This window comes from Chelon labrosus (genome assembly GCF_963514085.1).
Source record: "Chelon labrosus genome assembly, chromosome: 9".
In the NCBI taxonomy this organism is placed as follows: domain Eukaryota; kingdom Metazoa; phylum Chordata; class Actinopteri; order Mugiliformes; family Mugilidae; genus Chelon; species Chelon labrosus.
The window spans coordinates 14,876,719-14,889,299 of NC_140359.1; the positions used below are offsets into that span (position 1 = coordinate 14,876,719).

Here is a 12,581-nt window from a genome sequence, read left to right on the forward strand (position 1 = left end):
TGTTAAAAAAGTATGAAAAATGTAATCATATTATTCTAGAGGTCTTAATAACGTGTTTGACTTTTCAGATGCTGGAAATGGAGAGTTTCTGATTCACAATGTGACCTTGAAAAGAAACCCCAGTGCGGGGAGCTCCTTCTTGTCTGAAGTCTCAACAGAGAGGATTTCTGCACCCGAAAGACGACGTGCATGTTCTTGTCCTTCATGAAGACAGCTTCACAGAGAGCTTTATTTTTGGAAAAGTCGTACGAATTAAATGGAAAATGATCCGCTGTCAGGATGACAGGAGTTTGCTGTTACGCTACACATCCTCCACCGCGCCTTTTTCAGCCTTTTCATATTGCCATCCCAGGTGTTGTCGACTGTGGCAGTTGAAAACAGATCGTGTTTGTGAGGCCAAACCTGGTATCTGATTGAAGCCTAACCTCAGACAGATGGCTTAATGTTTCTCCTCTAGTTTACGCGTATGCGCTTTTGTGAGGAGGTACTTGTCCCACTCTTATTTAATACTGAAGAAATAAGTTAGTGCATTTACACGTTAAGATATTTTCACATTTTCAGCATACTCATTTTGCTTTTTAAACTCCTTCAAATGTAAAATGAATAAACAGAAAGTAAGCGTGGATTGTTTTTACTTTATTGTTTTTTAAATAAAACGCTGGCACACAATTTGTTTCCTCCATTTTTTTTTTTTTTTCATTTTCTGAGCGCCTTGAGTAACACACTGACAGAGCAACAAAGCACCACTAGGTGGCAGTACAATCACATCAGACTTTTTTTTTTTTTTTTTTTTTTTTTTTAAATTATTATCCAACAGCAAGAATATGGAGCTTAACTTCCTCTACAGGACATTACGTTCATAAATAAGTTAAGTATTTCAACATTGACCAGTCACTCTTCACCAAACCGACACTCACACGTGATGTAAGAGATCACAATGCCAAAAAGACAAACAAAAACAACTGAGATTAGGCTTACACAGTCTAACAAACTGGGCATAATAATTAGATAATAATCCCCACTGTGGGATAGATAAAGGATTATCTTAACCTATCTTATGTTGTAGTCTTAAGGGATGACGTTTCTACCGAGTATCAAATTCCCACGCTGAAGCACATACCCCAGGGCAATTTCCTCAGTGTCTATCACACATCAACTCAATAAGGAGTCACTTCCGGGGAAAAGGGGAAAAGCAGTCGACAGTAGCAAATTTAAAAACTGAGGAGGGGGAGCAGGGTGCTGGTTTGGTGTTGAGTTATTATTTCCTTTGTACATAAAAAAAAAATAAAATAAAATACATTACATCTCTTTGGCTCAAATTATAACAAAACATTTGATGAATAAAAAACACGAGCCGGTACAGTCACAGCATCTTGGCAAAAAAGGTGGGAATACCTCTAACGTGAATCAGATGAAATGAAAACACATTCAAACATGTCACCAACACGTAAAATAACACTGAAGCACTCGACACGCACGCACACACTCACACAGTTGAAATCTAGACTGAAAAAAGAAAAATGATTCATATAGCAACAAAACATTACCTTTGATGGCATTTTGCTGTGACTACATATTCATTATACATTCAACAGAACAGCTCACACGGACTGACTTAAAATGAGACGCGGAGCCGTCACCAGAAACGGCGGCTCCTAGCGTTCAACTGATTCCAAAACCAGGTTACAGGTTACAGAACTTGAGCCATCGCAGGTTTTGGTGGAGAACAGCGAGTGAAAGAGGAAACACTGATGTGGATTTGTGGAGAAAAAAAAATAAAGTGCTTTTGTTAAAACAAACATCCTCTGTCTGAGGTATTGAAAAAAAATCACATCAATTGGCACAAAAAACAAAATCTACAACATTACACTGTGCACTGAAGACAAAATGAACTATTTACAGTCAATTCACCCACACAGAAACATTTGTGTCATTGTCAGTTGCGTTCTATCCAACCATGAAGGCAGATTTTAGAAGCCATCATCATGTGACCTTAGTTTTCTTTTTACCTCCAGAGGCTATCAGTGTCTCCTGTGCCCACTGGGAGGTCGGTCACCTCCCCTAAAAAAAACTTCTACTCCCAGTAACTGTCCAGCCTGCCATTTCCCCTATGCATGAGAGGAGACTCAGGCTCAGTATCAGTGCTCAGCAAAATGAACGCCCAAACTCTCTTTCTAGTGCACACAAGCCTACAAGCATGCAGGCACACACAAAAACTCTGAGCCTTACATCAAAGCAGCGCTGAGAGCACACAGCAGGAGCAGAGCAAAGTGTTTGATAGGTTGAGAAACAGAGTGCAAGGTGGAGGTTGCAGAGCCACGGGGGTAGATCCTCCATCTATCCCGGTGTGGATGGAGACTTTCCATGTCCTTCTGGGCGCTGAGCGCCGCCACTGTGAAGTTAGCGTCCCCAGTGGTCAGGAGATCAAACACACAGGAGTGGAAGTAAATATCCTCCACGTCCAGCTGCTCCCTGCACCGTTCTTTCGCTGCGTCCACACTGAAAATCTGCGCGACACCATAGGGGGATGCTTGAGTCTGTGAGGAGTAGCTGGGCCGATGCAGCTGCTGAAGCTGCAGGCCGAGCGCAGGAGGGGAGAGGGGTAGGGAAAGATGCCCTGCCTGGTCGATGCGCTCGCTGCTGGGGCAGCCGTTCAGACAGAGCTGCAGGTCCTGGGTGGCATCGTAGGCCTGAGCCAGGTCCTCTGGGATCCGCACTGCCAGGGTCAAGTAGCGCCCCAGCTGGCGAACGATTACAGTTACACCAATGTAGCCAGCATGCAGCTCCACGTGGTGCCCTGGGAGGCGCTCGGAGATCCACAGAGCCCTGACCTTCCCAGCTGCACCCTCTGGATCAGCAGAAGTCTGGATGGGGTCTCCGCTGCTCACGGTTCCATCATCGAAGGCAGCAGGGAGGCTGTCTGTGACGGCCTGGTAGACCCTCTGATCTGTACAACCCTCATAGGGCTTAAATATAATGGTGATCTATATAGAAAGACAGAGACAGTTAAGAGTTTAAAGAGAGTTCAGTGCATGATTTACGGTTCAGGTACAGAGTCAATTTATTATTTATAGAAGTTTGACGGTGAAGACAAATAGAGTCGAATGTAAAGTCGTTGTTGAAGCAAGAATACCAAACATTTGTTAGTTACAGTGAGCATTTGCTGCCTTTCTTTCTCGAATGAGTCAATAAAACATCGTTAGAATTTGTGATAATTAATGTAAATAGTTTTTACATTTTACAGAATAAATGATAAAGCAGACAAACAAAATGAGAAATTAAGTGATACTGAAAATGACACATAATGTATATGTCGTAGCCCTAACTCATTAATTTACACTCTTTATCAAGCTTAAAAGTCATTCAGTTGTAAAGATTTGCTATTTTTCTTTGTTTTGTGCTATTGCAAATTGAGTGTCTTTGGGTCAGAACATTGGAAACTGCACTTTCACCGTCACACAGACTAAGCCATTAATCAATGAATCACAAGACAGGTAGGAGAGGTGAGGTACAAGGACCCGTTCTTACGCACACACGTGCGCGCAGAAATATTAACATTCACCCATTACCCAGGTTATTGACTCTCATCACCCTATATTTGAGAAATGACTAAATGACTTTTTAACAAGTTGTAATTTGACACAGCTATGCAAACATGCTGACACATGCATGCACGCACACAAACACATGGGGCTCCAGTGCTGAGTGGAAGCGGCCGTAGACGCAGGGTGTGGTGTGAGCATTACGGTTAGCGCTAGCATCATAGTTCCGGTGAATGGCTGCTTTGTTCACATGACAGCCGTGAGGAATGAGGCCTGGCAGGCCATTAAGCCCGGAGAGTTGTTAATGTGTGCGTGTGTGTGTGCATGTATGTGTGTGTGTGTGTCCCTAATAGTCGTGACTAATAATTTGCTCCACCTCTGACACAAGGTCAAACCCCCAGCTCCACAGTGTAGCAACCCTGCTATTTGCTTAATGTGTGTATATCTGTGTGTGTGTGTTTCTGCCAGCGTATGCATGACTAAGTGTATGCATGGGTGTGTATGTGCTTTAATAATTAAAGCCATCGACTAAGCTAGAGAGGGCAGATCATCGGGGGAAACATCAACATTGCTTCTTTAACACCACAAAGATCACCTTGTGCGGCTCGTCATCCGTGTGTGTTTGTGACTGTGCGAGCGCCTTTTCTGTTGTACAGGGACCTTTAACACACATCGTGCTTTAAGCCGAGCGCAAGGAGTGCCACTTATGAACTTACGGGACACACACGCATGCACAAATGCTTGCAAACACACACATAAGTAAACAGTGGGTCCTTTCACACGTCTCATTCCAAGCTATTAGAGGTCAGGCTACACGCAGCCATTAACCAAGTTAGATTTCCAACACTGCTTCAGTCACAAGAGACGGTCACAAGATCGAGGCTGTTTGCCACACACCTGCGAGTGTGGGAGCGAGAGACGCAGAGAACGAGACAGAAAGAGAGAGTAGAGCAGGGAGAGCAAGGGTGTTTTTGCACTGATAAGATTTCTTACTCCGAGGCCCAGAAAAGCAACTTAGAGGTCATTATAGTAACAAACACACAGAAATAAACCAGATTACGCCAGCTGCTCTCACTTTGTCAGGCTTAATAAAAGCAAATTAGACTAAAAAAGGGCAATTGCTCTTTGCCTCCCCCTTAAACAGTTCTTACCTTATTGGTTGCTGTGGCACTGGAGCCAGGAACCACAGGGACATTAGTGACCTGCACCGACAGATAGTCATTATCAATGAGAGGCCACGCCCCCTCCACCTTGCAAGTCTGGAAGCTGTCCTTAAATGTCCTCAAATGAGGGTCCCCGAACAGCCCGCAAAACAGGTAGCCAGGTAGGTGAGAGTGGCCGAGCCCGTGGCCGTGCCCGTGGCCATGGCCGTGAGTGTGGGTGTGCGTGTGTGAATGCAAGTGGGAGTGCGCGTGGGCGTGCTGGGTGCGACTGTGGTAGCTGCAGGGCTCAAGTGGGATTTCGGGGTGTGTGGAGGAAGTGGGCCCATCTCTGGAGCAATTCCTCTGGCTCATGAGGTCTGAGATGCCCAGCACGGCCGAGTGAAACACCAGGTTCCCCCGGCAGGACTTGGCTGTCCTCTGGGTGCAGGCCGAATACGCACGTAGGGCCTTGCAAAATTCAGTGTGAAAGACATCCACGGCCGGCGTCAGGTGGGAGGTCAGGGAGACAAAGTCGGTGGTGCACTTCTGGATGCGACACTGAGGGGTGGCCACCTGGCACTGACCTGAAGAGGAAACAGAGATAAAGTCTGAGATACTGGCAGAAATGAATATATTCACGAAGGTGGGTGGCCATCTGAAAACAGCTATGAAGAAACATGCATATCAGACAAATTAGTTATGAATAGGACTATACTCTCACACAGGGCGGCTAAGGCTTAACTGTGAAGAAGGCTTTGATCTTAAACACACAATGATACCAGCCTGCTACAGTCCAACCTAATAAAACTGCAAAAAAGTCTTGATCAACCGGCAGCACCGCTCTGTGAGCGTAATAAACCTCAAGTGTAATAAACCAAAGAGCAGCCAGAGAGAAAAGATGAAGCAGGTTTTCCCCGAAGGAGTAAGATAATAGTTCCCGTAGAGCCAAGAAGCATGAGCAAGACAATGCAGGTATGCTGCAGATACAGACATATCACTGTGATTTTGTGAACCTCATTGTAACGTTCAAACCCTGCGTATCTTCAGCAGAGGAGATAAATGATCAAAAACACACACCGTCACCAAACGCAACTTCAATTTTCAACCAAAAGGCTGATTATTCTGTCCGTGTACACTCATCACAAACAGATTTCCTGGTATGAAATTGTCCCCGACGTTTTCTCTATTTCTACATTTCTGAACGTAACGCGGGTCAAACCAGCCTTTCATATCACGGATCATCAGAGAGGGAAAGAGAGAGGGTAGGAGCGAGAGAGAGATTAGAGACCAGACCTAATGCATCAGTCACAGCGTGCTCCTATTAGATTAGGCCGGAGAGAGAGGCTCTGCAGTGTATGGGCAGCTGCAAAGACACACACATACACACAGAGACACACACGCACACAAATAGCTATCTTAGGAAGAATGCTGGTTGTGCTTCTGTTAAACACAAACAGTCAGTGATCTTCAGATGGTGGCATGATCTCCTAATGGCCAAGGAAAAGCAGAAAGCAAGGTTTTTTTTTATTTTTTTGTTACTGAAATCAACAGATTCCATCAATGTCACGCCGTCACTAAACAACAAGTTCCAGAAAACACATAAACACAGGCACACAGCACACTCAGATGTATTTGATTTTGGGGCATGAAGGAGTCGGGTGCCGCCATTTGGGGGCAGTGCTGCTCTGAGTTTTAGAAATCAGGGTGCAGGTACGGACCCCCACTCACACCACACTTCAGAATCTCTCTCCCGCCTGTTAAATACTGACACCAGCCCACAGATACACACACGCACATACCCAGCAGGCTGCCTGCCATGCCAGCCACCGCTGCACAGACGGTCCGAGCACTGAGGACACATTGTGTCGTTGACTCGAGCACCAACTGCCTCCTTCTCTCCCTCCTATCTGGCCCGCAGTACCTACATACTCCTCCCAATCTAATCAGAGTGGGTTTATTCTCTTTCAGAAGGTATCAGGATCATGAGCTGCTCTAAAAGACGCACAAAAGCACTTATTCACAGACATTTTCCCAGCTGGGTGACATAGCAGGAAGGGAGCTGACCCTGTAACCAAAGCACTCTGTTCAAGCCTCTGACTTATAGAAAAAGGTTAAAACCTTACTGATGACAAGCATCTGCTGGAGTTTACACCAGCTCACAATGTGCTGCTCTATAGCTGACCCTGCACTCTAGCATTTCCTTAAAGCAAGAAAGGATTTCCATACGAGGATGTTCTGAATATAATTATGCTTAATATCAAAGCCCAAGCTTCTTATTTTTGTTCTTCAAGGCTTTTCTTGATCTCAGTTTTGTGAAGTCATCCTCTTAAGCTCCCTAAGTATTCATAGCTGAAGTTAAAAAAAAAAAAAAATCCAATCTATGCATATAAATAAGCAATTTATGGTAAGCCGAGCCAAGGTGGTGAATACTGAATTGACTTGAAAATAGTGTTAAGAAGAGAATAAAGAACTCCTGATGCGAGGAGCTAATGTGTTCAACACATTCAGAGTCTGGTTTGTATCACCCCCTGGGGTAAGTCTTAACACGATAAAAGAGCTGTGATGCCCACACCTTTGCATCAGTGTCTTCTAACCTTTTTTTCGCCCCCACTCATCCTCAAACTAATCTCACATCTGACTTTATCATCTGACAGGTCTCAGATCTTGTTTCTTCTCAGACATCATCTGTTGTCAGACTTTTTTTTTTTTTTTTTTTTTAAAGCTTGAATCGCCTTCCTCCATCAGCACTATTCCGTTTTCAGCCCTCAGCCCTCTCCCTTTCCTGATTCCCTCGCCGCTCGGCTCGCCCCCTGGTCTTCTCTCTACCTCTCTTCCCGCATCCTGAGGCAGCTTCTCTCCCATCAGACAGAGGTCAAAAGATCCAGCTGAATCTCCCAGGCTCGGTTTAGCGATTCTTTGTCTCATAATCTTGCGGCCTTCAACTTCTTTGATCTCCAGAGATCAGAAAAAGATCTACTGGGATCATCTCTCAACCGGGGGAAAGGCTTGTGAAGTGGTTATTGATCACCTTGTTGTGTGCACTCTCTCACGCGCTGAGCTCAAATCCCACTAACAGCCTTCCGAGCTTACCTTTACAGGAACTCACTACAGCATGTGCTCTCGGCTAGACGCTGCGAACAATAGTCAACATTTCAGACACTCCTGCCTCCCTGTCTAAAGAGACACACGGAGCTGACAGCTGGAGCAACAATGAGATAAATCTAAACACGGCGAGCAAGCACAAGTTTTAACAAATAAAACATTCTGTTTGGCTCAAACGGCTAAATAATACACATTCTTTCCAGGTGACGCACACGCAGCAGTAGGTGCCAAGAGGGTCTTTATGTGAAGTGGGTCTCTCTGTTCCCACTAGGCTGTGTGCAGAGGCGGTTTTGTCCTGCTGCCGGAGCTGTGTTAAACTAATTACTGGAGGTGTGACTGCTCAACAGACAGCCGCCACCACGCCGACCCCCTGCACACATAAAAACACACAGACTCGGGCAAATAAAGCAGGCCTCGGGAAAGGGGACTGTTGTTTCTTTTCTTTTTTTTTTGTTGTTTTGCACCAAATGCAAAATGAATCTGAGCCGAACATAAACTGAGCAGCACGTGAAGTGGCACACAATGATAAATTAGCAGATCAAGAGCTTCAGAAAGAGAGTCTATCCAACTGCCACATTTTTCTGTTTTTCTTGCTACTCACTGCAGACACCTCGCTAACATTCGGCTCTCAGTTAAGAGTCTCCTTTTGTTCAGTTCGTTTATTAGTACTTCTCTTAGGATTCAGGAGTTTCTGTTAGTAATAACCAAAAGCGAAACAGCCACTAATGTAAATTGAAAGTGTCTGATTTTATCAGAAGGACAAATTTACCTTTATTTCTTTAATGAGACTACCTGATATATTATTTTTTCTTATGATGCATTTCATCAATCTGCATCAACTGGGCATAAACAACAGATTTACATCCCAAAACAAGTTTTTACCTCTTGTGACAATCAACACTGGGATAGATTTTGTTTTGTTTGTACAGTGCACTGAATAAATCTGTTACATATACGGACACAAGGAAAGGTAGTGGCACTCTCTTCCATTCTCTTCCCCTCCTCCATGAGCCATTAAGGGGCAGACAGGAGAATGACGGCCCAGGAGAGAGGAGGCGAAACTCGATCCGTGCTCAGACTGCTGCACTGCCGCTTTAGAGAGAGCCATTGTCAGGCAGCAATGGGCCCAACGCAAGGATCGGCCACACAATTTGCTTTAGAAACGCTTAATAACTGGTAAAGTATCACTGATCATCACCAAGTGCAACGACACTGAAAAGAAGTGTAGATAGCAGGCGCAACAATTAGTGGGAAATTTGATAACAAAGTGCGTAAAATTGCAGATTAGTTGCGACCGTGACCGAGAGACACACACTAGTTTTGCAGCGTTTAATTGTGGTTAATTACCTATGTGAGCACCGCAGCAGAGAACGATGATCAGCAGCAGCAGTGGCCGGAAGCGGCGCACCATAGACGGGGAGGCGAGGCGCTCAGCCCCGCGGCAACAGCATCCGGCTCTCCCCATCCCCGTCCATGCAGGGCCAGGAGGGGAGAGTGGACAGACTTCCAACGGGCGAGGAGGGGTGGTGTCCAGGCCTTCTCACTTCTCCTTCTGCCTCTTCTTCTTCCTCACTCTTCTCTCCTTCCTCTCCTCCTCGGGTGCGCAGGGGCATTAAAACACAGCTGCTCCGCGGAATGCAGGGCGGAGGGGTGGAAAGGCAAAGAGAGGAGGAAAGGAGGAGAACAACAAAGTGGCACCAGAAGTCACTTCGACGACACTTTTACTTTTCTTTTTTTCTCTCTTTTTTTTTTTTCCTCGCGTACAAATCCTCAGCCCCACGTGATTTAAGTGCGCTCTCGCCGCGACCGGACTTTTGCCTCGGTTGCGATCGCTCTCTTCTCTCGTCGTCCCAAACACGCACAATCACATCTCTCCCTCCCTCGCCAGGCCGGGGTTTCTCCTCCACTCCTCCCCTTTCACTTTCTCCTCCTCCTCCTCCTCCTCCTCCTCCCGCTTCCCTGCCCCTCCAACAAATCAATGGAGAATCAACCAAACCCTGCAGGCGGAAAACCCGCCTACCATAACGCACACGCACACACACACACACACGCACTCACACCCAGACACAAACAGAGAGAGAGCACAATCCATAAAATAGTAAAAGTTTGAGATAAAAGTCGTAAAACGTCGGTGAGGTGCCAATAAATCACTGTTTATACCTTGGAGAATAATCCTTCCCTCCAACAACAAAGAGAAACACATTTAACCGCCTGAGAATTTTTTTTATAAGAGTTGTGGATATGTAAATTAGTTTTCACAAGCAGTTATAGTGATGGCATTCGTTCCCAGATAAATAAATCGTGCTTCGGGAGCAACACGAATCTTTTTGGAAAGCGAGAAATCAAATCACTGGAGCATCGACCAGGAGCAGCAATAAAATGGTGTTTTTATGTCGAGAAAAAATAAATACAAATAAAAATCAGAATGCTCCATTTATGTTTGACTGCATAATTTAAGTTCTGCAGCCTATGTGTCAATTTAAATGCGTGTTGTTTTTTGTTTTACAGTGTCTTCTGCAGAATCAAGTTTTAAAAAATCGTTTTGATGTGTTTTACTTTTTGTTTGGTGTTGTTGTTTTGGAGCATGAAAGAACAAAAAAATACAGAAAGTGCAGAATAAACACATTAAAATCAAAGCAATTCCGAAATCAGAAGGGTTTCTCGGCTTGCAACTCTTCACCCTCCTCATAACTTTTAATTTAGGACGACTCCCTGTCTTCCCTCACTGTTATTAATTTTCTGTATAAAGCCTTTGATGTATTTGATCCACCGGCCAAATGAGCTGGATTTGTTGTGGGAGAAATGTTATTAATTTACGGGCATTCACCATCAAGTCCATGTTTGAGTCTTCGTATTATGTTTGCTGATGAAACCCTCCGGGAATTGAGGACGGAAAAAAAAGCAGCGCGCCAACTTTCTTAGATAAGTTTGTGTCAGCGCTGACGTCAGTGTCAAAAAGCAGAAAAGAGCACACAAGGGAACACAGTGTGAAGGAACCGTGCCTGTGATACAAAACAGCCCGGGCATATAGCAACACGGAGAGACACTGTAAATCTGTACAGTCAACAAAACATAACTGCCAGAAGAACAAGGTGAGCAGGCAATGTAAACAGCCTGCAGCGATAATGGCAGACAATGAATGTATGCAAATCCGCCCGTACCTGTCACCTGCACTCCCAGCTATGATTCATAAATGAATAACTTCACACTGACGTCCTGGAGGCCGCTCAAGATGCATGTTAAAACTTTTTATTGCCAAGAATTTGAACCTGAGGCAAACTTACTTTTTTTTCCGATAAAGGTTAAGAAGCTGGAACGGGTTTCAAAGCAGGCACCGAAGACAATGCTGGATAATTTTTTACCGCATATCTACACTGTGTTTGCTCCTTGTCCGTGTGTGTGTGTCCACCAGGGCTGTAATCCTCTGCTGCTCCCTGCTCCATTCTGCCAAACTGTGCCACACACTGTGGCTCAACGGATTTGTGCATATGTATGTGCATATGTTCCTTAGAGTGAGCGCCTCCATGACAATAAAGCTTCTCTCTGGCTAATATCTTGCGCTTCAAAGCCGGAGCAGTTTCCCTCCAACGTGACTCAACTTCAGTGACTTCACTCGCACCACTGCTGGCCATAGGTTTGGTCATGGCCGCTCGTTCCGTGCTGATTGTGTCAGTAAAGCAAACACACGGAGTAGTTATAAAACCCAAGAAGATTTCACAGTAAGTGTGGCCAGAGGAGATGATGTGTGTGTGCGACTCAAGCCGGCTTTGATGATATTAGATTATATTAGCTTCCTGTTTGTGCCAGAAGCCCCTGATCTCATCAGTGGCAAAGTCTGTGTGTGTCCGTGACTGAGGAAATCTTGTGAAATGTTGCATTTTAGTGCATGCATGTGTATTTGAAAAGTGTGTGTGTGTGTGTGTATACTGTGCGGTTTGTTTATCGCAGGTCTGGAATTGATAAACAGAAAGGTGATAAATGAGGGGAGATACAGGCTGCTGTGTAAGCAGGATGGGTCACTGGATGTTTGATGAACAGTGGGACTTAACCAAGTACTGCACATGACAACAGTTTTGAAGCAGTTTTAGTCTTTCTTAAATATTGCATTTGACAGATCTTTATACTACCAATCCACAGCAGTTTAAAAGCAATGATTTCACTTCTACTTTATTGCTTTAATCTCAAAGAAAACAGCAACAAAACAACGTGTACAGTAAATTATTAGACTGAAAAGAATCATTTTGCAACTTTTTTCTGCAACATTTTCAGCTTTCATATTCAGGACTTTTTGCTGAATGTCTTTCAAGTAAAATGTTCTTTTTTGGAGTTCACCAGCAGCTGAGGAGCACTGATCAGGAACCACAGTGTTTGTATCTGGCTGGGGTCCTTGGTCGCAAATCCTTTCCCTTTCCTCCATCCGTTCATTTCCTGTTCTCTGCTGTTGACTATCAAATAAAAAGCACGAGTGCCGCTCGGTTCGTCAAACAAGAGTGAATTTTTCCACCTCCGTTGAACAAATATGAAAAAAGCAGGAATCAAACTGTGCCTCTAATTTAAAAGCCCTTTCAAAAAAAAAAAAAACTTTTTAAGATTTGGGGCCAGCATCTTGGACAGTGCTCTCCATTATTGTCAAAAACACCAAATGAGGTAATTTCTTTTGGAAGAATGGCGTTCGTCCTGCCGGAGGAGCTCAACCGTTCGAGGCCTCTGCGGGTCCAACGCCCCGCTGAGACACTTAATGCTGTTTAACTTTAATTTGCCACCCAGCTGTACATCCTGGATACCGAATATTGGG

The 12,581-nt window shown here is 44.7% G+C and overlaps 1 protein-coding gene across 1 annotated transcript; it reads right to left on the minus strand.

The window, feature by feature from the left end:
• Positions 1–289: 289 nt before the first annotated feature.
• On the minus strand, positions 290–9,648 carry rgmb (repulsive guidance molecule BMP co-receptor b). Its single transcript, XM_084552225.1, has 3 exons — positions 9,134–9,648; positions 4,694–5,268; positions 290–2,984 (listed from the first exon to the last, which is right to left on the minus strand). The coding sequence occupies exons 1-3, from the start codon at positions 9,249–9,251 to the stop codon at positions 2,226–2,228; spliced, it is 1,452 nt and encodes a 483-aa protein (XP_084408351.1). The 5' UTR covers positions 9,252–9,648; the 3' UTR covers positions 290–2,225.
• Between the last annotated feature and the right edge of the window lie 2,933 nt (positions 9,649–12,581).

What these genes read in the sequence shown, in the direction of transcription:
- rgmb (XM_084552225.1), bottom strand. Translation starts at nt 9,251, where the DNA reads ATGGGGAGAGCCGGATGCTGTTGCCGCGGGGCTGAGCGCCTCGCCTCC. An exon ending in CTGCTGCGGTGCTCACATAG is followed by an intron (nt 5,269 to 9,133) that starts GTAATTAACCAC and finishes TTTCCTCTTCAG; the next exon opens with GTCAGTGCCAGGTGGCCACC. An exon ending in GTGCCACAGCAACCAATAAG is followed by an intron (nt 2,985 to 4,693) that starts GTAAGAACTGTT and finishes CTTTCTATATAG; the next exon opens with ATCACCATTATATTTAAGCC.